A 22,397-nucleotide genomic window follows, 5' to 3' on the forward strand; every position below is an offset into this window, starting at 1 on the left:
GAACATCTGAGATATTTATAGAAGAAGAAAAAAAAAAATCTGCTCACACCCAGTGCTTAGAACCCAGTGGACTAATTTATTGACCAACAGCATTATTCCTCCAGATTCATTCCAGAAACTGGGTAAACCAGTTGAGAAGCAGGTTCTGTAGGCATCACCAATGGCATATAAAATGGTAAGTGTATATACTCAGGCAGGGATGGGGAAAACACAATGAAAGTAGTGACCAGGGAGGATGTGGTCTAGGAGACGAACTGCAAAGCCAGGCTCCATGAGCTCCCCCACCCCTCCCAAAAATGTCCCTATCCTTGGGAATAAAAGCAGCTCTGGGTCTAGAGACAAAGACAGTTGCAATTTGATATTGACTTGCCTATTAAGAGCTGCTTTGAGGGATATATGATGTCAGGCCAAATAAATAGTTAGGAAGTCACACTACAGGTTGATCAGCAATTTCAATATCACCTTGGAGGATTTCTTCATTTTCGACCTCTTTAATGGGTGTCAGTTGGAAACTTAGGGGTAAGGACTTGGAGGATATCACAGGCTTGTCCCAGCTGGTGGAGTTGAAGGGAATCCCATGAGTGAAGCAATATACAAAGTATATAGGGATGGGAAGGATGACAATGAGTAAAAGGGCGAACAATGTGAACAGCCCCCAGGATGGGTATTGTCGAACAATTTCTTTTGACTGTGGAGAGATGGGAAAGGGGTTCAGAATGTAGAAGTTCCCGGAACAGGAAAGACTGGGGAAGGGGAAGGTCAGAGGAGAACCAGGACAGAGGACTAAGGGTTTTCAGGGAGTCGGAGAATGAGATGATAGTCTTTAGACCAAGAGTGGATTGAAAAATCTAGCCCCCCACTCCCTATGAAGGTCGGGGGTCTGAGGAGGGTGACTTACAGTGCTTGAGTCCCAGGCCAAATAGGTGATATTCTTCAGAGATAGTTGAAATACAGTGGTCACAGACAGGGCTAGCAGCACAACTGGAATTAGATAGGACCACAGCCAACGAATGATGGAGTACATAGGATGGCCCCACAGGTTAGCCATGTCTGCAAAGAAACTGAGAGGAAGGGCCACAGGACTGTAGAAGGGCCTTACAGTTGGGCCTTACCCAGGCTTGGAGGACAAGATCAGCCAGACCTTAGCCCCCGCCTCAGCTCAAGCCTCATCCTCTATCTTCTTCTCAGTCAGTCTTCTATCCCTACTCAAGAAAAAAATTTCAAACATTCCTCTACTGCTCCAAAACATTTCATGGATATCAGTGCCCTCAGGATAAAGGCCAAGTCCCTTTCATTCACTGTGAATATGAGAGTGTCTATGACATACCAGGGATTCTTCTAGTTGCTGGGTATCCATAGTGAACAACACAGACTCTAAAAGAGTAACATTTGGCCCTCCTTCAGCTTTTCTTCCCTGGAGAAGGAAATGGCAATCCACTCCAGTACTATTGCCTGGAAAATCCCATGGACAAAGGAGCCTGGTAGGCTGCAGTCTATGGGGTCGCAAGCTTTTCTTAGCTTCTTCCAGCCAATATATTCAGCCTCCTTTACTGCATGTTCTCAATCTCAATGAATACACAAATGGGGTCCTTTGGTCTAGAGTGCCCTTCTCTCTCCCTCTTTGTCTGCATATTCATCTGTCCAGACTAAGCTCAACCATCCTCTCGCCTAGGATGCTTTCCCCGACTCTCCAGATGCCTCTAAATGTCCCAGGCTACCTCTACTATAGGCTTTCCTTCTTGTACTGGGATTGTCTGCTCATACATATCTTCCTCCTTGGACTCTGCCCTCTTTGAGAGGAGGAGCTTATTCCATTCATTTGTACCCCAGTACCACAAGACTTTCTTGACACAAAGAAAGACTCAAGATACATGTGAGTGAGTTAATGAATGAGTAAACTGACTCCAAGAACCACTGTTAGCTGAAAACCCTGCCACCTGAAACTTCTACCCTTAAATTATACCACGTAGATGACTACACATCTGCCTGTTTAAAAATTGGGCCTGGGAGTTGTTTGTATTCCTTGTATTTTATTTGGATTTTCCCACTCTTCCTTCCAGTTATGCTTGATGTTCCTGATTATCCTGTTCCCTCTTCCTTAGTAGCTTTTCCTTGCAGAATTAGACCACATCTCTCAATCTACACCTCTCCCACCTTAGCCCAAGCCATTCAATAGCTCCCATTTGGAATATTACAATAGCTCCTAACTGCTCTCTTTGCTTCACTCTTGATTCCTCATAGTCTATTCACCATACAACAATCAATCATAGGTATCTTTTTGAAAAAACAAACCTGATAATGTCAATCCCCTTCTCAAAACCCTTCCATACCTCCTCTCTCATTCTACATAAAAAACTAAGTCCTGCCATAGCTAAAAAGTCCTACATCATCTCCCATTACCTCTCTGGTGTCAGCTCGTAACATTCTATTCTAATCTCTGATTTCCTCATTGCTCAAAAACTTCAGGAATGATGCTTCCTCTTGCTTTGGTACTTACTGTTTTCTCTACTTGGAATGCTCTCTCAAAATTTTTTCATGGTTCCTCCTCTCATTTCATTCAGGAGTCTGCTCAAATGTCACCTTACCAGAGAGGCCTTCCCTGTGATCCTATCAAAGTTATTAATAGCACATACTCCCACTCTTGATCATCTTATCTCACTTTTTTATTTTTCTCCTGTCAGTTATCACCTCTTGACATTTGTATTTGTTCATTTGGTTATTATTATGAATCTCTACCACTAGAATGTAAACTCCCTGGGGACAGGGAGTTTTACTCAATGCTTGTTTTATTCAATGCTCTGTCCTTGATTACTGAAACAGTTCCCAGCACATATTAAGCACCCCAGAAATATGTTAAATGAATGAATGAATAAAAGGTTTCTCAGAAGGCCCTGGAGTTGCCTGAAGTTAAGGGTCCCTATGTCACTGTTGTCAAGTGAAAATAGAGGCAGGCAATAAGAAAGGGGTCAACCTTCCCTATAGACCCAAGCTATCACCTGCTAGCCTCTCTGGCCCATTTCACAGCCAAGTTTTCAAATATGATGACGATGATTATAGGGAGGATTGTCCAGTAGTCAGTCAGCAGTCTGATGTAGTAGCTGCCTGAAGGTCGAGTGAAGAAGAGGCCACACAGGAACATGATCATTAAGACAACCACTGGAGGGAACATTGGATTTAGATCAAGGTCAGAGGTCTGGCTGGGTAACAAGGGCTAGGCAGAGGTGATAGACTAGGGCTGGATAAGAATCTGAATGAAGTCAGGGTCATTGATGGGTATACACATGTAGGTCAGAGTACCTGTAAACAGCTTTGTATATTTCTGGACAGAAATAAAGATGTCTTGGAGAGAGGTAATGATGCTGTCCATGATCCCTATCATGGTGGACATCTCCAGATTCAGCAACATTAGGAAGAACAGGAAGGACCAGAAGACAGACCCAGGAATGAAAGACATGGCTTCAACGAAGGCCAGGAAAGCAAAGTTTGTGCTCTCCTTAATCTGTGAAGGGGAGAAAGGGCAGGAGTTAAAGTGTCCTTGAATTTAACAAAAACAACAAAAAGTACAGAGATACATCCTATCTTTCCTGAAAATGTTCTTAAAACCCCTGTATCACTGAGAAAACCAGATTTCCAAGCTGACCCTCTGACATGGAAAACCAATCCCACCTAGTATTACTCATAGAAGGGCATTCTGCAAACTATAGTTCTTTGCATTACCAAGGTTGCAGCTTATCCTGGTGCTTCTGGGATTTTTTTTCTGGTGCCAACAAAAGCTGAAATTTCTGTTTTACAAAAGGTTTTGAAGGAACTCTAGGACTCATTCACCTATTTTTACTAACCTTCAAAAACTGCTCCTCTAAGTTGCACTCAGGCACATGGCTGAGGACCTCCTTCTTGATGGGGTTGGAGAGGCTGTTGAACCAGGATGTGAAGATGGAGGTTGGGTTGCCAATCAGATTTTGAGGTGGCTGGGCCTCAGGAGGCAGTATCCCCATGTTTACCAGATTCAAAAGTGTTTCAGTATTCCTGAGGATAAGGAGTTGAATCACATAGAATCATTTTGCTTCTTAGAAAATGATCTGCTTTTCCCTTATCTTCCAGATAAGAAAGGACATCATGTTACTGATCTGGGTAAGGTAGAGCATAAGATTAAATCTAGAAGCCATCCACCTTCAAAGTCATGAATTGTTATGAGCCTGGATAATTTATGACCCTAAGGGGATGGGGCAGAAGCCTTTCCTATAGTCTTCTTGAGTCTTATAGAGTTCTTGGAAACTCTGAGTCTCTGCTCCAATGATGGGGTCTCTTATTCACTCCCTACCTCTTATTCACGCCCTACCTCTTTCTTAGACTAACAGGTGGAAGTCAACCTTCTAAGCTTTGTATAACTGAATATCAGGGAGCATTTACTTAAGTGTACCATATGCATAACAGTCCCATGAAGTTGTACTATGCTGTGAGAAACTTCTTGCACTTTTTGATCTGGGTCCTGCTCTTTATTTTATCCCATGACCTTCTGCAGATCTACTCAGCTCACACTTAACTTCTTACAGTTTCAGGGCATGCGATGCTCTCTCATGCTCAAGACCAACCCAACTCCCACCATCATTCTTCACTTGGGCTAATTCCTATAAATCCTTAAAACTTCAGCCCATTGCTCTATAATAACTTCAATGGAAGGTTTGCTGATAATAGCAAAATGCAAGTGGCAGAGATCAAACCAGTCAATCCTAAAGGAAATCAACCCTGAATATTCACTGGAAGGACTGATGCTGAAGCTGAAGCTTCAATACTTGGGCCACCTGATATGAAGAGCTGACTCACTGGAAAAGACCCTGATACTGGGAAAGATTGAAGGCAAGAGGAGAAGGGTAGGACAGAGGATGAGATGGTTGGATGGCATCACCGACTCAGTAGACATGAGTTTGAGCAAACTCCGAAAGATGGTGCTGGATAGGGAAGCCTGGCTTGCTGTAGTCCATGGAGTTGCAAAGAGTCAGACATGACTTAGAGACTGAACAGCAACAATAAAGTGGCATTTCTAATCACGTTTTAGAAAATAAAATACTATGTGCTCTTCTGGTAATAGGCAAGTTAAATATTTGAACCAAACTTCTCACTGGAAATAATTTAAAAGACTCAAAGATATTTTTAAATCTTGAAAAATAAAAATACTGACAAGATAATAAGGAATTACAGTATTGGACAAAAATCAGAGTACAAACAAAAGCAGTGGGGAAAGAAGACTTGCAAAGCAATTTTGCCTTGAAGGGTATGTCAAATACATCAAACTATACCTGAAGTGTCCAGGCATAGTTTGATGTAAAAGCACCAGAGCATGCCCAAAGTAAGGATCAGAACAGAAGGTCTTCCCCTAAATCTGGCATTTCAAAGGGTTGCACCTTCAATAATAAAAAATGAACCAGAAGCTTGCACCCAACTGTTCCACACCACAGGGAACACAAGGAGGGCTGCTTCAGAAAAGGGCAAAACAAGGGCAAATTTTTAAGGATCCTGAATGTCATAACCACAGCCAGCCCTAGCTTAAACTTGGAGCCCAAATATTTGAGCCCGGTTGTCACAAAAACTCAAGTTGGAGTCTTTCTAATGTCCCTATGTATCAAGTAAAAGCAAAAGTCCTATCTGGATGAATATACCCTCTTCTTAGGCCTTAAAGAATTCTTACAAATAATAGTCAAATAAATAGGACATGGAGAGAACCACACACATAAAAACAAGACATCATGAGAAATAACACAATAAAAATATCCCTAAAGTTACTACAAATATTAGAATTACAAAAAAATATAATACAACTAAGTTTACTATGCTTAAATAATAAAAGACAAGCTTGGAGATATTTGCAGGAGACAAGAAACTATAAGTCAACCATAACGATTTTTAAAAATGAAACAGAACCTCTTGAAATAAAAAGTAACTGAGATTTAAAAGTCAGTATGGATAATTCTAATTTCACAATTAGGCACAGGGGCACAACTTATCCTCCCACTTTAAACAACTATACAGCTGGACAAAATGTATAAAACAACTGTTTTTAGACATTAGATAACAGGCAATACAGAACTGTGATCCCTGCTGCTGCTGCTGCTGCTGCTGCTAAGTCACTTCAGTCATGTCCAACTCTGTGCGACCCCAGAGACGGCAGCCCACCAGGCTCCCCCGTCCCTGGGATTCTCCAGGCAATAACATTGGAGTGGGTTGCCATTTCCTTCTCCAGTGCATGAAAGTGAAAAACGAAAGTGAAGTCGCTCAGTCGTGTCAGACTCTTAGCGACGCCATGGACTGCAGCCTACCAGGCTCCGCCATCCATGGGGTTTGCCAGGCAAGAGTACTGGAGTGAGGTGCCATTGCCTTCTCCGTGATTCCTGAGAAAAGGAAAACAAATGAGGTGCACCATGTAATTATCCTGGTTTTCTGCCTGAAAGCACATTCTAATCTGCAGAGCAGAAAAGATCACAAGTAAACCATGGCAGTCTCACTGAGTTGGGGACACAAAGAAGGAGTTCAGGGAGGCCAAAGAAGTTGAAGTTCCAAGGAAGAATTCTGGAGGAAATGTAGTTATGAAGAAAAAGAGTTCTAGAAATTTGCATCCAGTCTGTTGAGTGTGTGCTGAATTTTAAGATTCACACATACAGGATGAAAATCTGCAAGGCTATATATAAAGAATAACTCAGTTCAGTTCAGTCGCTCTGATTCTTTGCGACCCCATGAATTGCAGCACGCCAGGCCTCCCTGTCCATCACCAACTCCCAGAGTTCACTCAAACTCACGTGCATCGAGTCGATGATGCCATCCAGCCATCTCATCCTCTGTCGTCCCCTTTTCCTCCTGCCCCCAACCCCTCCCAGCATCAGAGTATTTTCCAATGAGTCAACTCTTCGCATGAGGTGGCCAAAGTACTGGAGTTTCAGCTTTAGCATCATTCCTTCCAAAGAACACCCAGGGCTGATCTCCTGTAGAAACAATAACTGGAAAACATCCAATCTGAATGGGGTATTCGGCAGAGAGTCCAGGAGGGCCATGCCTTCCAAATGGGACTGAGGGACTCCTGGAGGAAAGAGGGCTCTAGACGCACCCTACTGAAGCTTAAAATCAAAACTCAAAAGTATCAAACTGTAATTACTTGCTAGAACAAAGCTCAATCAATACTCATTCAAGGAAGGCAACAAAAAGTCAGACACTCAAAAATACAGAATTCACAAAGTCCAATCTCCAGTCAAAAATTAGTAAACAAATGAAGAAAGAGAAAAATGTGACCTTGATCAGTATAAAAACCAGTAAATAAAACAGTCACAAAATAGAGCAATAAATGACAGATGAAGGACTTAACAGTCAGGGATATTAAAATATCTATTTAAAAAAAAAACAATGTTAAAGTATTTTTTAAAAATATGAACCTAACAAGTAGAGAAATGGAAGAGAGAAAAAAGAACCAGGGGAGACTTCCCTGGTGGTACAGAGGATAAGAATCCACCTGCCAATGCCGGGGACACAGTTTCAAGCTCTGATCTGGGACGATCCCACATGCCATAGAACAACTAAGCCCGTGTGCCGCCACCACTGAGCTTGTGCTCTAGAGCCTGTGCTCCACAACAAGAGAAGCCACCAAAATGAGAAGCCCACACACCACAGATAGAGAGCAGCCCCCACATGCCACAACTAGAGAAAAGCCCATACAGCAACAAAGACCTATCAGAGCCAAAAATAAAAATAAATAAATGCTTCAAATTAGTTTTTAAAAAATAACACTTGATGAAACAAAAAGAGCCCCACAATATACTAGATAAATTGAAGTATAATTAAGAATCTTCCCACAAAGAAAATTCTAGGCCCAAATGGCTCACTGGCATATTCTGTCAAATAATTTGAGTCAGAAATAATAATATTACAGAGATTCTTTTGGAAACCAGAAAAGGAGGAGCTATTTCCCAGGTTGTTTTATGAAGCCAGTATTACCTTGATAGTAAAACCATGCAAGGACACTAGAAGAATATCGCACATCAACCTAGATTCAACATCCTTAACAAAAGTCAACAGACTTAATCCAGCTATAGATAAAAATATAATACACCATGATCAAGTGGAGTTTATTTCAGGAATGCAAGAATGTTTAAACATTCAAAAATCAACCAATATCATGGATCACACTAAAAATACAGAAGAAATAAACAATCAACTCAGTAGTTGTAGAGTAACTGTATAACAAAATTCCAGCATTCATTTATGTAAAAAATTGCACAAAACAAGGAATATAAGGGAACTTGCTTAACCTAATTAAAGACATCTGGGGAGGAAATCCTGCAAATAATATGGTACATACTAGTGATTCACTGCTTTCCCCTGAAAATGGCAAAATGCGTGAATGTCCATTCTCACTCTTTCTATCCTCTACTGGAGATTCTAGTCAGTGAAATAAAGCAAGTAAAATAATTTTGTTAGAGGTTAGAAAGGAAGAAGTAAAAGTCTTCATATGCAGATATGTGATTGTGTATATATAAAAACCTAAAGCTACAAAAATAAGTGAATTTATCAAGGCCAATACCCATAAATTAGTTATATTCCAATATACTAAGAGTGAACAATTAAATGATTAAAATTTCAGAGTATTATTTACAATAGAACATAAAACACAAAATCATTATAGAAAAACTTTACAAAATATTATAAGACATGCCATATATTGAAATTTACAGAATACTACTGAAAGAAATTAAAGAACATATAGGTATATACCATGTTCTTAAACAAGAAGACAAAATTTTGTTAATTATTCGTTCTTCCCAAAATGATCCATAGATTCAACGCAATCTCAACAGCAGAGCATAACTCTTTTTGTAAAAAAAAAAAAAAAAATTGACAACCTATTTCTAAAACTTACATGGGGGACGTGGCCAAGAGGGTGGAGTACAAAGACCCTGAGCTCACCTCCTCCCACAGGCACACCAAAACTAAAATTATTTACAAGGCAATTATTGATATGAACAACAAGAAGATTAGTAGAAAAAAATCTTCTACAACTATCTTTATATAAAGATATAAAGAAGGAAATACAATAAGATGGGTAGGAGGAGCAGAGACAAGGTACAAGCAAGACCCCAGGGCAGGTGACTCACAAGTGCGAGGATAATTACAATTGTAGAGGTTCTCCCCAGGGAGCAAGGGGTACAAGCCTCTCATGGGGCTCCCCATCCCCTAGGTTCTGTACTGGGAAGATGAGACCCCAGAATCTTTGGCTTTGAAGGTCAGTGGGGCTTATTTCAGGAGAGTCAGGGCTATGGGAAATAGAGATTCTACTGTTAAATGGTGCACACAAAATCTCATACACTCCAGGACTCAGGGCAGAAGCAGTAATTTGAAAAAAGCTTGAGTCAGACTCACTTGCTGAGGGAGGAACCAAGATGGCGGAGGAGTAGGACGGGGAGAACACTTTCTCCCCCACAAATTCATCAAAAGAGCATTTAAACATCGAGTAAATTCCACAAAACAACTTCTGAATGCCGACAGAGGACATCAGGCACCCAGAAAAGCAACCCAACTCTTCGAAAGGAGGACCTCATCAAACGCCTCCATACCGACACTGAAACCAAGCACCACACAAGGGCCAACGAGTTCCAGGGCAAGACATACCAAGCAAATTCTCCAGCAACAAAGGAGCACAGCCCTGAGCTTCAAGATACAAGCTGCCCAAAGTCACCCCAAAACCACAGACATCTCATAACTCATTACTGGACATTTCATTGCACTCCAGAGAGAAGAAATACAGTTCCACCTACCAGAACACCGATACAAGCTTCCCTAACCAGGAAACCTTGACAAGCCACCTGTACAAACCCACACACAGCGAGGAAAAGCCACAATAAAGAGAACTCCACAAACTCCCAGAATACAGAAAGGACACCCCAAAATCAGCAATTTAAACAAGATGAAGAGACAGAGGAATACCCAGCAGATAAAGGAACAGGATAAATGCCCACCAAACCAAACAAAAGAGGAAGAGATAGGGAATCTACCTGATAAAGAATTCCAAATAATGATAGTGAAATTGATCCAAAATCTTGAAATTAAAATGGAATCACAGATAAATAGCCTGGAGACAAGGATTGAGAAGATGCAAGAAAGGTTTAACAAGGACCTAGAAGAAATAAAAAAGAGTCAATATATAATGAATAATGCAATAAATGAAATTAAAAACACTCTGGAGGCAACAAATAGTAGAATAACAGAGGCAGAAGATAGGATTAGTGAATTAGAAGATAGAATGGTAGAAATAAATGAATCAGAGAGGATAAAAGAAAAACGAATTAAAAGAAATGAGGACAATCTCAGAGACCTCCAGGACAATATTAAATGCTACAACATTTGAATCATAGGGGTTCCAGAAGAAGAAGACAAAAAGAAAGACCATGAGAAAATACTTGAGGATATAATAGTTGAAAACTTCCCTAAAATGGGGAAGGAAATAATCACCCAAGTGCAAGAAACCCAGAGAGTCCCAAACAGGATAAACCCAAGGTGAAACACCCCAAGACACATATTAATCAAATTAACAAAGATCAAACACAAAGAACAAATATTAAAAGCAGCAAGTGAAAAACAAATAACACACAAGGAAATTCCCATAAGGATAACAGCTGATCTTTCAATAGAAACTCTTCAAGCCAGGAGGGAATGGCAAGACATACTTAAAATGATGAAAGAAAATAACCTACAGCCCAGATTATTGTACCCAGCAAGGATTTCATTCAAGTATGAAGGAGAAATCAAAAGCTTTTCAGACAAGCAAAAGCTGAGAGAATTCTGCACCACCAAACCAGCTCTCCAACAAATACTAAAGGATATTCTCTAGACAGGAAACACAAAAACGGTGTATAAGTTCAAACCCAAAACAATAAAGTAAATGGCAACGGGATCATACTTATCAGTAATTACCTTAAACGTAAATGGGTTGAATGCCCCAACCAGACTCACTTGCTGATCTTGGAGAGCCTCCCAGAGAGGAGGAAGACAAATGGGACTCATCCTGGGGACAAAGACACTGGTAGTAGCCATTTTGGGGAACTCATTCTACCACGAGGACAGTGGAGCTGGCAAGTGCCATTTTGGAAATGTACCTCTAGCTTATTAGTCCCAGGACCCAGATCTACCCACCAGTCAGTTGGCACCAGTCCTGGGATGCCTCAGGCCAACCAGGTAGCTTGATGGAGACCCAGTCCGAACCACTAGAGGGCCCAGGATTCAACCCCACCCACCAGAGGACAGACAACATACTGGAATCTTTTATGACCAAACACTATGCAACTAAAAATCAACTACAAGGAAAAAACTGCAAAAATTAAAAAAAAAACAAAACCCACAAACACACGAAGGCTACACAATATGCTACTAAACACGGAAAGAAATCAAAGAGGAAATTTTAAAATACCAGGAGACAAATGAAAATTAAGACACCACAATCCAAAACCAGTGACAAAAGAGGCAAGAGTATACAACGGGGAAAAGACCACCTCTTCAGTAAACGGTGTTGGGAGAGCTGGATAGTTACAAGCAAAGGAATCAAACTGAATGACTTTTTCACACCACATACAAAAATAAACTAAAAATGGATTAAAGACTTAAACATAAAGACCTGAAATCATAAAACAGCTAGGAGAAAACTTAGTATACTTTTTGACATCAGTCTTAAGAATGTATTTTCTCAGGCAACAGAACAAAAGCAAAAATAAACAAATGGGACCAAATCAAACTTAAAAGCTTATGCACAGTGAAGGAAACTATTAATAAAACAAAAAAAGGCCACCTATTGTATGGGAAAAGATATTTGCAAATGATATACTAGCAGGGGGCTAAAATCCAAAATATACAGAGAACACATACAACTCAACGTAAAAACAACCCAATTAGAAAATGGGCAGAGGACTGAGTAGACATTTTTCCAGAGAAGACAAACAGATGGACAACAGGCTCATGAAAAGATGCTCAAGATCACTAATTATTAGAGAAATGCAAATCAAGACTACAGCAAGATATCACCCAACACCTGTCAGAACAGCTATTATCAAAAAACAACAATAAAAAGTGTGCTGAGGAAGTGGAGAAAAGGGAACCCTTATACATTGTTGGTGCAATGTAAACTGCTACAGCCACTCTGGAAAACAGTATTGAAATTCCTCAATAAATTAAAATAGAACTACCATATGATCCAGCAATTCTACTCCTGGGTATTTACCCAAGAAAATTAAAACACTAATTTGAAAAGATATATGCACCCCATGTTCATTATTACTTACAATAGCCAAGATATGAACTCAACCTAAATGTCCTAATAGATGAATGGATAATAGGTAAAACTGAATCTCTTTGCTGTACACTTTAAACTAACACAACATTGTTAATCAAGTATGCTCCAATATAAAATAAAAAAAATTTTTAATTGATGAATGGATAAAGAAGATATATATATATATATATACACATACACACACACACATACACACACCAAGCTTCCCAGGTGGCCCTGCTGCTGCTGCTGCTAAGTCACTTCAGTCGTGTCCGACTCTGTGCGACCCCATAGACGGCAGCCCACCAGGCTGCCCCGTCCCCGGGATTCTCCAGGCAAGAACACTGGAGTGGGTTGCCATTTCCTTCTCCAACGCAGGAAAGTGAAAAGTGAAAGGGAAGTCGCTCAGTCGTGTCCGACTCTTCGCGACCCCATGGACTGCAGCCCACCAGGCTCCTCCGTCCATGGGATTTTCTGGAGTGGGGTGCCATTGCCTTCTCCGCCAGGGGGCGCTAGTGGTTAAAAAAAAAAAAACAAAAAACACACCTGCCTGACAACGCAGATGTAAGAGACTCAGGTTCAATCCCTGGGTCTGGAAGATCCCCTGCAGAAGGAAATGGCAACCTACTCCAGTATTCTAGCAGGGATAGTTCCATGGACAGCCTGGCGGTCTATAGTCCACAGGGTCGCAAAGAGTTGGACACGACTGAGTGACTGAACAACAACTATATATATATATATATGTAAAATGAAATATTTACTCAGTCACAAAAAATAAGGAAATCTTGCCATTTGCAACAATACAAATGGATCTAGAGGATATTATGCTAAGTGAAATAAATCATACAGAGAAAGACAAATGTTGTATGAAATCACTCATACACGGAATTTAAAAAACAAATGACTGCACATAACTAACAGAAACAGAGTCATAGATACAATCATAGTTATAGAGAACAAACAGATGGTTGCTAGAAGGGAGGTGTTAAGGCAGGAGAGAAATTGGTGAGGGAGATTAAGTTACAAAATAAATGAGTCATAGGTATAAACTGTACCATGTGGAGAATACTGCCAATATGTATGTAATATCTTTGTATGGTGACAGATGATATCTAGACTTACATTTTGAAATGTAGAGAAATAGTGAATTACTGTGTTATGTGCCAAGAATGAACACAGTGTTGTAGGTCAATTATACATCAAAAAGAAAGAAACTCATAGAAAAAGAGATGAGATGTGTGGTTACCAGATGCATCGGGGCAGGGAGCAGGAGGAACTGGATGAAGACAGTCAAAAGGTACAAACTTCCAGTTATAAGTAAGTACTAGGATGGACTGAATCGGAGGTAAGTTGGTGAACTTAAATATAGATCAATAGTGTTATACAATCTGAGGAGCAGGAAACCATATTTTAGAACATAGTGAACAGAGCCTCAGGGGCTTACAGGATGTAACAGAGTTTAACATACATACACGTAGTTTAGAGTTCAAAAAGGAGGAGAGAATGAGGCAGAAAAAATATTTAAAGAGAGAATGATGGTTAAGTTCTCAAAGTTGGTGAAAAATACACATTTACAAAGTTACAAAGCTTAGCCAATTCCAAGTAGGATGAACATTTTTTGAATGTCTTCTCATCAGAAATGACAGAGTTCAGATGTACATTCTACCCTACTTTCATCTGATGCAACTGAAAGTCCTGTACACGAAAGGACTCTGAAAAGTAAGTGGTAGAGACAGGCAGCTCAGAGAAGGAAAGCCAAATTCAAAGTACCACTGTATTAGCAGTGAATTTACAATGATTTTTCCCAATAACATCTCCTGACCTGGACTCAAAAGTAGCCTGAAACCAAGAACTATCTATCGAGTATGGACATAATTCCAAGAGAAAAGTCTGATATTTCTGGCCCAAGGAATAGAGGCCTCAAATTTCAGAGAGAACAAGAGAAATCCCCTAATTTTTCTTGTTCTTTTCTGTTTTATCAAACATGTCAGACAATCCTGCAGCGACAGAGGTGGCTGGACGAGCACCTATACATCTGAGATGGAAATCCTCCTCTGACCAAATAAACTGTGGTTCCAAGTACACGCATAAGGGAGGAAAATCCATGTTACTTTAAATATTTTTTCTATTGTCTCAATATGTAGCCCTGGAGGCAGATGGAGTTGATGAAATGAGTAGCAGAGCAGGGAAACTAAAGCTCTAGTTTTCTAGGCAGAAAGCCAAGTAGCAGGGCTTCTTAAGAACTGGAAAGTGTTGGGGAGACTTCAGATAAGAAGGAGCTGAAGAAGGCGACCCCATAAAATGTTATATGAAATTCTTGGTAGCACAGGGTTATATCTGACCCTGAACAGCATTCCAAAGACTGGGACAACTAGAAAATAAGGTATACCACTGCCCAGCTTCCAAACTATTAGTGGCACACAACTAAATGGATCCAAACAGCACTGAAATTAAAAACTGAACTGACATTGGAACCACAGCCCACAGAAGATGGGAAGAAACTTACAACATAAATCTAGCCAGGGCAGTTCTCTCATAAAACTGTAAAAAAAAAAAAAAAATTCTCCAAAGAAAATGGATACAGTCTCATATATGTTTAAAATAACTATATACAACACAAAATTACTTGATGTATAAAGAATCAGGAAAATCTCAATATGCCACAAGGAAAAACATAATCAATACATAACAACCCCAAAATGACATAGAAGTTTTTACTATCAGACTTTAAAGCAATTATTATAATCATACTCTGAGAAGTCAGAGTGAACACTCTTGAAACAAGTAGAAAGACAGACTATCAGCAGACAAAAGATACAAGAAAAATACTAAGTGGAAAATTTTATAACTGAAAAATACAATAACAGAAAATTCACTTGACTGGCTAAATAACAGAATGAAGATGACAGAAGAAATAGTCAGTGGCCTGGCTGAAAAAGTTCCCTGAAACTTTGGAATTTGGTCAAAGTCATAAAACTTTAGATTCAAGAATCTCAATGAAACTTAAACAGGAGTTGATAAACCTGAAAAACCTATGCCTAGACACATCAAAATCAAACAAATGAAAACTAAACATGAAAAAATCTGGAATATATGGATTTGTGTATGCAGTTTGCTGTATACCTGAAACTAGCAACACTGTATATCAACTATACTTCAGTTTTTTACAATTGTTTTTAATCTGAAAGCTGCCAAAGAAAAACAACACATTATATACAGGGGAACAACAATTTGAGTGACTGTGTTTCTCATCAGAAATGGAGACCAGAAAGAAACAGTACATTTTTTAAGTACTGAAAGAGAAGGATTGTCAACACACAATTCCTCCAAGAAACAAGTGTAAAATCCTCACTCACCTAGAGCCAGACATCCTGGAATGTGAAGTCAAGTGGGCCTTAGAAAGCATCACTATGAACAAAGCTAGTGGAGGTGATGGAATTCCAGTTGAGCTATTTCAAATCCTGAAAGATGATGCTGTGAAAGTGCTGCACTCAATATGCCAGCAAATTTGGAAAACTCAGCAGTGGCCATAGGACTGGAAAATGTCAGTTTTCATTCCAATCCCAAAGAAAGGCAATGCCAAAGATGCTCAAACTACCACACAATTGCACTCATCTCACATGCTAATAAAGTAATTCTCAAAATTCTCCAAGCCAGGCTTCAACACTTTGTGAATCTTGAACTTGCAGATGTTCAAGCTGGTTTTAGAAGAGGCAGAGGAACCAGAGATCAAATTGCCAACATCCACTGGCTCATGGAAAAAGCAAGAGGGTTCCAGAAAAACATCTACTTCTGCTTTATTGACTATGCCAAAGCCTTTGACTGTGTGGATCACAATAAACTGTGTAAAATTCTGAAAGAGGTGGGAATACCAGACCACCTGACCTGCCTCTTGAGAAACCTGTATGCAGGTCAGGAAGCAACAGTTAGAACTGGACATGGAACAACAGACTGGTTCTAAATAGGAAAAGGAGTACGTCAAGGCTGTATATTGTCACCCTGCTTATTTAACTTATATGCAGAGTACATCATGAGAAACGCTGGGCTGGAAGAAGCACAAGCTGGAATCAAGATTGCTGGGAGAAATACCAATAACCTCAGATATGCAGATGACACCACCCTTATGGCAGAAAGTGAAGAGGAACTGAAAAGTTCCTCTTGATGAAAGTGAAAGAGAAGAGTGAAAAAGTTGGCTTAAAGCTCAACATTCAGAAAATGAAGATCATGGCATCTGGTCCCATCACTTCATGGGAAATAGATGGAGAAACAGTGGGAACAGTGTCAGACTTTATTTTTGGGGCTCCAAAATCACTGCAGATGGTGACTGCAGCCCTGAAATTAAAAGATGCTTACTCCTTGGAAGGAAAGTTATGACCAACCTAGATAGTATATTGAAAAGCAGAGATATTACTTTGCCAACAAAGGTCCATCTAGTCAAGGCTATGGTTTTTCCAGTGGTCATGTATGGATATGAGAGTTGGACTGTGAAGAAAGCTGAGTGCTGAAGAATTGATGCTTTTGAACTGTGGTGTTGGAGAAGACTCTTGAGAGCCCCTTGGACTGCAAGGAGATCCAACCAGTCCATCCTAAAGGAGATCAGTCCTGGATGTTCATTGCAAGGACTGATGCTGAAGCTGAAACTCCAATACTTTGGCCACCTCATGTGAAGAGTCAACTCATTGGAAAAGACTCTGATGCTGGGAGGGATTGGGGGCAGGAGGAGAAGGGGACGACAGAGGATGAGATGGTTGGATGGCATCACCGGCTCGATGGACATGAGTTTGAGTGAACTCTGGGAGTTGGTGATGGACAGGGAGGCCTGGAGTGCTGCGATTCATGAGGTTGCAGAGTCGGACACGACTGAGCGACTGAATTGAACTGAAAAGGCATTATTAGATGAAAGAATCTCAAAAAATTCATTGCCAACATATCTTTAATATTAAAGAAATGCTAAAAGTTTTTCAGATGGAATGGAAATAATACTGGAGGGAAAATTCAAACTTCAGAAACTAAGGAAGAGCAATAAAAATGATATCCAGGTAAATATAGCAGGGTATTTTTCTCCTCTTAAGTTGGAGAATACGTATGTCAGTTGAAGGTAAAATGTATAACATTGTTTGATAGAATTTTCAGTGTATGTGGTACATATGACAACCATAAAACAAAGTGGGGAAGACAAAGGGTCTTATTATGATTATACAGTTTTACATGTCACTTAAAGTGTTAAAATATTAATTCTAATTAGACTGTAAAAAGTGCACATTTTTATTGGGTTGTTTGCCTTCTCATTGAGTTGAAAGATTTCTTTACATATTCCAAATAACATGTAGTTGATCCTTCAACGAAATGGGGGTTAGAGATTTCCCTGGTGGTCCAGTGATTAAGAATCCATCTGCCAATGTAGGGGACACAGGTTCAATCTCCGATCTGGGAAGATTCCACACGCTGCAGGGTATCTAAGCCCCTGTGCCGCAACTAGAGAAAGATCTATCACAGCCAAAAATAAAATAAATTTTTTTCAAAAAAGCTCATTGAAAGTTATCTATTTTTTAAAAATGGGATGTTGGGAGAGCCATCCCTCTGCACGGTTGAAAGTCCACTTTTAACTTATAGTCAGACCTCCACATCTGCAGCTCCTCAGTATCCAGTTCTGTATCCATGGATTCAGCCAATTGCAGATCATGTAGTAGTGTAGTACTATTGAAAAAAATCCACGTATAAGTGGGCCTGTGCAATTCAAACTTGCATTGTGCAAAAATCAACTGTGTACAGAATATATAAATTCCTCCAATTTTGTAACATGTACTTTCATTATCTTAATGGAATCTTTCAAAGAGAAAATGATTTTAATCCCAATGGTGTCCAATTATTAACCATAATAAGGGCTCTCCTACTAGCAGCAATGAGAACTCTATGAAGTATAGAAAAATAGCAGATATACAGAATGGCAGGCAATACCACTAGGCCTAAGGCAAATTAATAAGAAAGGAACAAATGTGAAAGAGTGATTTCTAGGATATCTTTTTAAATTCTTTAAAACTGGAAAACAAGAGTATATATAGTATCCCATCTTCTGTGTAAGAAAGAAAGTAAATAAGAAGATACACATTTTTCTACTTATTTTTACAAATACAAGAAGGATAAAGTAAAAAATAATGAGTTTTCTTCAGAGGACAGGTGAGAATAGGGTTGAAGAATTGGTTGAGAATTGGATGAAGGTCAGTTCAGTTCAGTTCAGTCACTCAGTTGTGTCCAACTCTTTGCAATCCTGTGAATTGCAGCATGCCAGGCCTCCCTGTCCATCACCAACTCCCAGAGTCCACCCAAACCCATGTCCATCAAGTCGGTGATGCCATCCAACCATCTCATTCTCTGTCATCCCCTTCTCCTCCTGCCCTCAATCTTTCCCAGCATCAGGGTCTTTTCAAATGAGTCAGCTCTTTGCATCAGGTAGCCAAAGTATTGGAGTTTCAGCTTCAACATCAGTCCCTCCAATGAACACGTAGGACTGATCTCCTTTAGGATGGACTGGTTGGATCTCCTTGCAGTCCAAGGGGCTCTCAAGAGTCTTCTCCAACACCACAGTTCAAAAGCATCAATTCTTCAGTGCTCAGCTTTCTTTATAGTCCAACTCTCATATCCATGCATGACTACTGGAAAAACCATAGGGTTGACTAGATGGACCTTAGTTGACAAAGTAATGTCTCTGCTTTTGAACATGCTATCTAGGTTGGTCATAGCTTTTCTTCCAAGGAGCAAGCGTCTTTTAATTTCATGCCTGCAGTCACCATCTGCAGTGATTTTGAAGCCCCCAAAAATAAAATCTCTCACTGTTTCCACATCTATTTGCTGTGAAGTGATGGGACAGGATGCCATGATCTTCGTTTTCTGAATGTTGAGCTTCAAACCAATTTTTTCACTCTCCTCTTTCACTTTTTTTTTTTTCTCCTCTTTCACTTTCATCAAGAGGCTCTTTGGTTCATTTTCTGCCATAAGGGTGGTGTCATCTGCATATCTGAGGTTATTGATATTTCTCCCAGCAATCTTGATTCCAGCTTGTGCTTCTTCCAGCCCAGCGTTTCTCATGATGTACTCTGCATATAAGTTAAATAAGCAGGGTGACAATACACAGCCTTGACGTACTCCTTTTCCTATTTAGAACCAGTCTGTTGTTCCATGTCCAGTTCTAACTGTTGCTTCCTGACCTGCATACAGGTTTCTCAAGAGGCAGGTCAGGTGGTCTGGTATTCCCACCTCTTTCAGAATTTTACACAGTTTATTGTGATCCACACAGTCAAAGGCTTTGGCATAGTCAATAAAGCAGATGTTTTTCTGGAACCCTCTTGCTTTTTCCATGAGCCAGTGGATGTTGGCAATTTGATCTCTGGTTCCTCTGCCTCTTCTAAAACCAGCTTGAACATCTGCAAGTTCAAGATTCACAAAGTGTTGAAGCCTGGCTTGGAGAATTTTGAGCATTACTTTACTAGCGTGTGAGATGAGTGCAATTGTGTGATAGTTTGAGCATCTTTGGCATTGCCTTTCTTTGGGATTGGAATGAAAACTGACGTTTTCCAGTCCTATGGCCACTGCTGAGTTTTCCAAATTTGCTGGCATATTGAGTGCAGCACTTTCACAGCATCATCTTTCAGGACTTGAAATAGCTCAACTGGAATTCCATCACCTCCACTAGCTTTGTTCGTAGTGATGCTTTCTAAGGCCCACTTGACTTCACATTCCAGGATGTCTGGCTCTAGGTGAGTGATCACACCACCGTGATTATCTGGGACAGTGACATTTCTCTATATCTTCTTGTATAATTTTGTCTTGGGAATCCATATTAATGTTTAATAAAATAAAATTAGGGGCCCTAAAATGTCATACAAACAGAAACAAATGAACATAACTGTATTTCAAGTGAATAACGTAACTACACTGAACTGAGGAGAAAGAACTAGCCCAAGTTAGTTTTGAACACAGCATTCTGGCCATAAAGTTCAGGATAAAGACAAGTTGTCAGTGAACACTGGAACATAGGATCAGTGTAGTGTGTGTGTGCATACACGCTCAGTCGTGTCCTACTCTTTGCTACCCCATGGACTATAGCCCACCAGGTTCCTCTGTCCATGGGATTTCCCAGGCAAGAACACTGGAGTCGGTTGCTATTTCCTCCTCCAGAGGATCTTCCTGACCCAGGGATCAAACCCACGACTCCTGTGTCTCCTGCACGGAAGGCAGATTCTTTACCACTGAGCCATCAGGGAAGCCATATTCTAGTATCAGAATTAAGCAATGGGTGTGTGTGAGAGACAGACAGACACAGAGAAACACTGTGGAAAGCAATTTGCATTATCTAGTGAAGCAGAAGATAGATGCAGTAGATTGAAGAAACATGGTCACAATATTTAACAGCTCTTCCCATCAAGAGACAAAGTCTATTTTTCCACTCCTTGAATCTGGGATGTCTTTGTGAATTCCTTTGACCAAAAAAAAGTAACAGCAGTGACAACTGGAGCAATCTCATGCTTAGGCTTCAAGACATTTTTCTGATTCCACCTTTATTCTCTGTGAGCTGCCATATGAGGAAGCCTAGGCTAGCCACAAGGTGAGGCCTCCTGGAGAGAACAGCCTTTGCTGACCCGCCAACTGTGCAAGCAGAGTGAGCCCAGCTACCACCATACACAGCAGAGCAGTGCTGCTCCAGCTGGGCCCAGCTGAATGCAGACATGTGAGTTAACCCACCCACACCCAGAAGAAGAACTTTCCAGTAAACCCACAGAATCAGAAGGAAATAATAAACCACTGCTGTTTTCAGCCACTTACTTTTGGAGTGATATGTCTCACAGTAATAGATAACTACACTCCAACAATTTCACTTATACTTATATACCCTTGAAAAATGTACACACAGGTAGTGCACTGAGGAAAATGTATAATGTTTAGAGAAACATTGTTTCAATAGCCAAAAACTAGAAAGATTGTACAAACATTCACTAGTAGTAGAATGGGTAAATAAACTGTGGTATGTTCATTTACTGGAATATTATACAGCACTAAAAAAAGCACAGACTAGAGGAAGATACATGGCACCCCACTCCAGTACTCCTGCCTGGAAAATCCCATGGATGGAGGAGCCTGGTAGGCTGCAGTCCATGGGGTCACTGAGGGTCGGACACGACTGAGTGACTTCACTTTCACTTTTCACTTTCATGCATTGGAGAAGGAAATGGCAACCCACTCCAGTGTTCTTGCCTGGAGAATCCCAGGGACGGGGAGCCTGGTGGGCCGCCGTCTATGGGGTCACACAGAATCGGACATGACTGAAGTGACTTAGCAGCAGCAGCAGAGGAAGATACAACAATACGGATGAATCTTTCAAGGACAGGTTGAATTTAAAAAAGTAAAACACAAAAGAATACAAAGAATATGTGTATGTAAATGAACAAATTAGACTACATAAATGGATACATTAAACTACTGCTTTGTATAAATGTTCAAATTAAACTATATTGCTTAGATAAGCATACATATAAGAAAATGGAAAGAAAATAAAGAACTAATTATCATAAAAGTCATGATAATGGGTACCTCTAGGAAGGAGGAAAGAAGTAATAATTAGAAGTCCCTCTATATGTATGCAATATACAATAAATGTTTTTTAAAATATTAAAAATACCATTACACTCCTACCAGGCTGGCAAAATTTTAAAGTTTGACCAAGCTTAATCGAGTGTTGTGCAGAAAGTGAAATACACGGAATTCTCACTATCATAAACCATGTTGAAAACCAGACAATGTATGTTAAGTCTATAGGTGTGCCAACCCTACCCAGCAATTCCATTCTTAAACATATATATTAGAGAACTCTTGCAGGTGTGCGTCTGAATATGCCCAGCCTTCTAGAAGGAAAACAGTGGCCATTTGCATGGATTAGGATTACCAGCGATAAATTCAGCTTAGGTTTGCCTCCTCTGGGAGTTCTTCTCTGAGTAGCTTAGGAGGAATGAATAGCTCTGTATTTTGTCCTCCCCATGACTTCTGCTCCTCGTTATCATGAGTTTAAGACCATATAATCAAGTATCTAATTCCCCTCCCCTTCTCC

General features: G+C 40.2%; 1 protein-coding gene across 6 annotated transcripts in view; it reads right to left on the reverse strand.

Annotated features, from left to right (window-relative positions):
• Positions 1 to 56: 56 nt before the first annotated feature.
• Positions 57 to 22,397, reverse strand: part of SLC6A16 (solute carrier family 6 member 16) — a 42,562-nt gene continuing 20,221 nt past the window's right edge. For 4 of the 6 annotated variants that reach the window (XM_061388990.1, XM_061388989.1, XM_061388988.1 and 1 more), the window contains exons 9-13: positions 3,840 to 4,026; positions 3,298 to 3,499; positions 2,997 to 3,156; positions 899 to 1,061; positions 57 to 688 (exon numbers count right to left, since the gene is read on the reverse strand). In XM_061388990.1, coding sequence (XP_061244974.1) covers positions 428 to 688; positions 899 to 1,061; positions 2,997 to 3,156; positions 3,298 to 3,499; positions 3,840 to 4,026 — 973 coding nt within the window. In that variant the 3' untranslated portion in view covers positions 57 to 427. The remainder of the gene's footprint in view (positions 689 to 898; positions 1,062 to 2,996; positions 3,157 to 3,297; positions 3,500 to 3,839; positions 4,027 to 22,397) is intronic. The other 2 variants (XM_061388993.1, XM_061388992.1) reach the window with 2 other exon arrangements.

Source organism: Bos javanicus, chromosome 18 (assembly GCF_032452875.1).
Source record: "Bos javanicus breed banteng chromosome 18, ARS-OSU_banteng_1.0, whole genome shotgun sequence".
In the NCBI taxonomy this organism is placed as follows: Eukaryota; Metazoa; Chordata; class Mammalia; order Artiodactyla; family Bovidae; genus Bos; species Bos javanicus.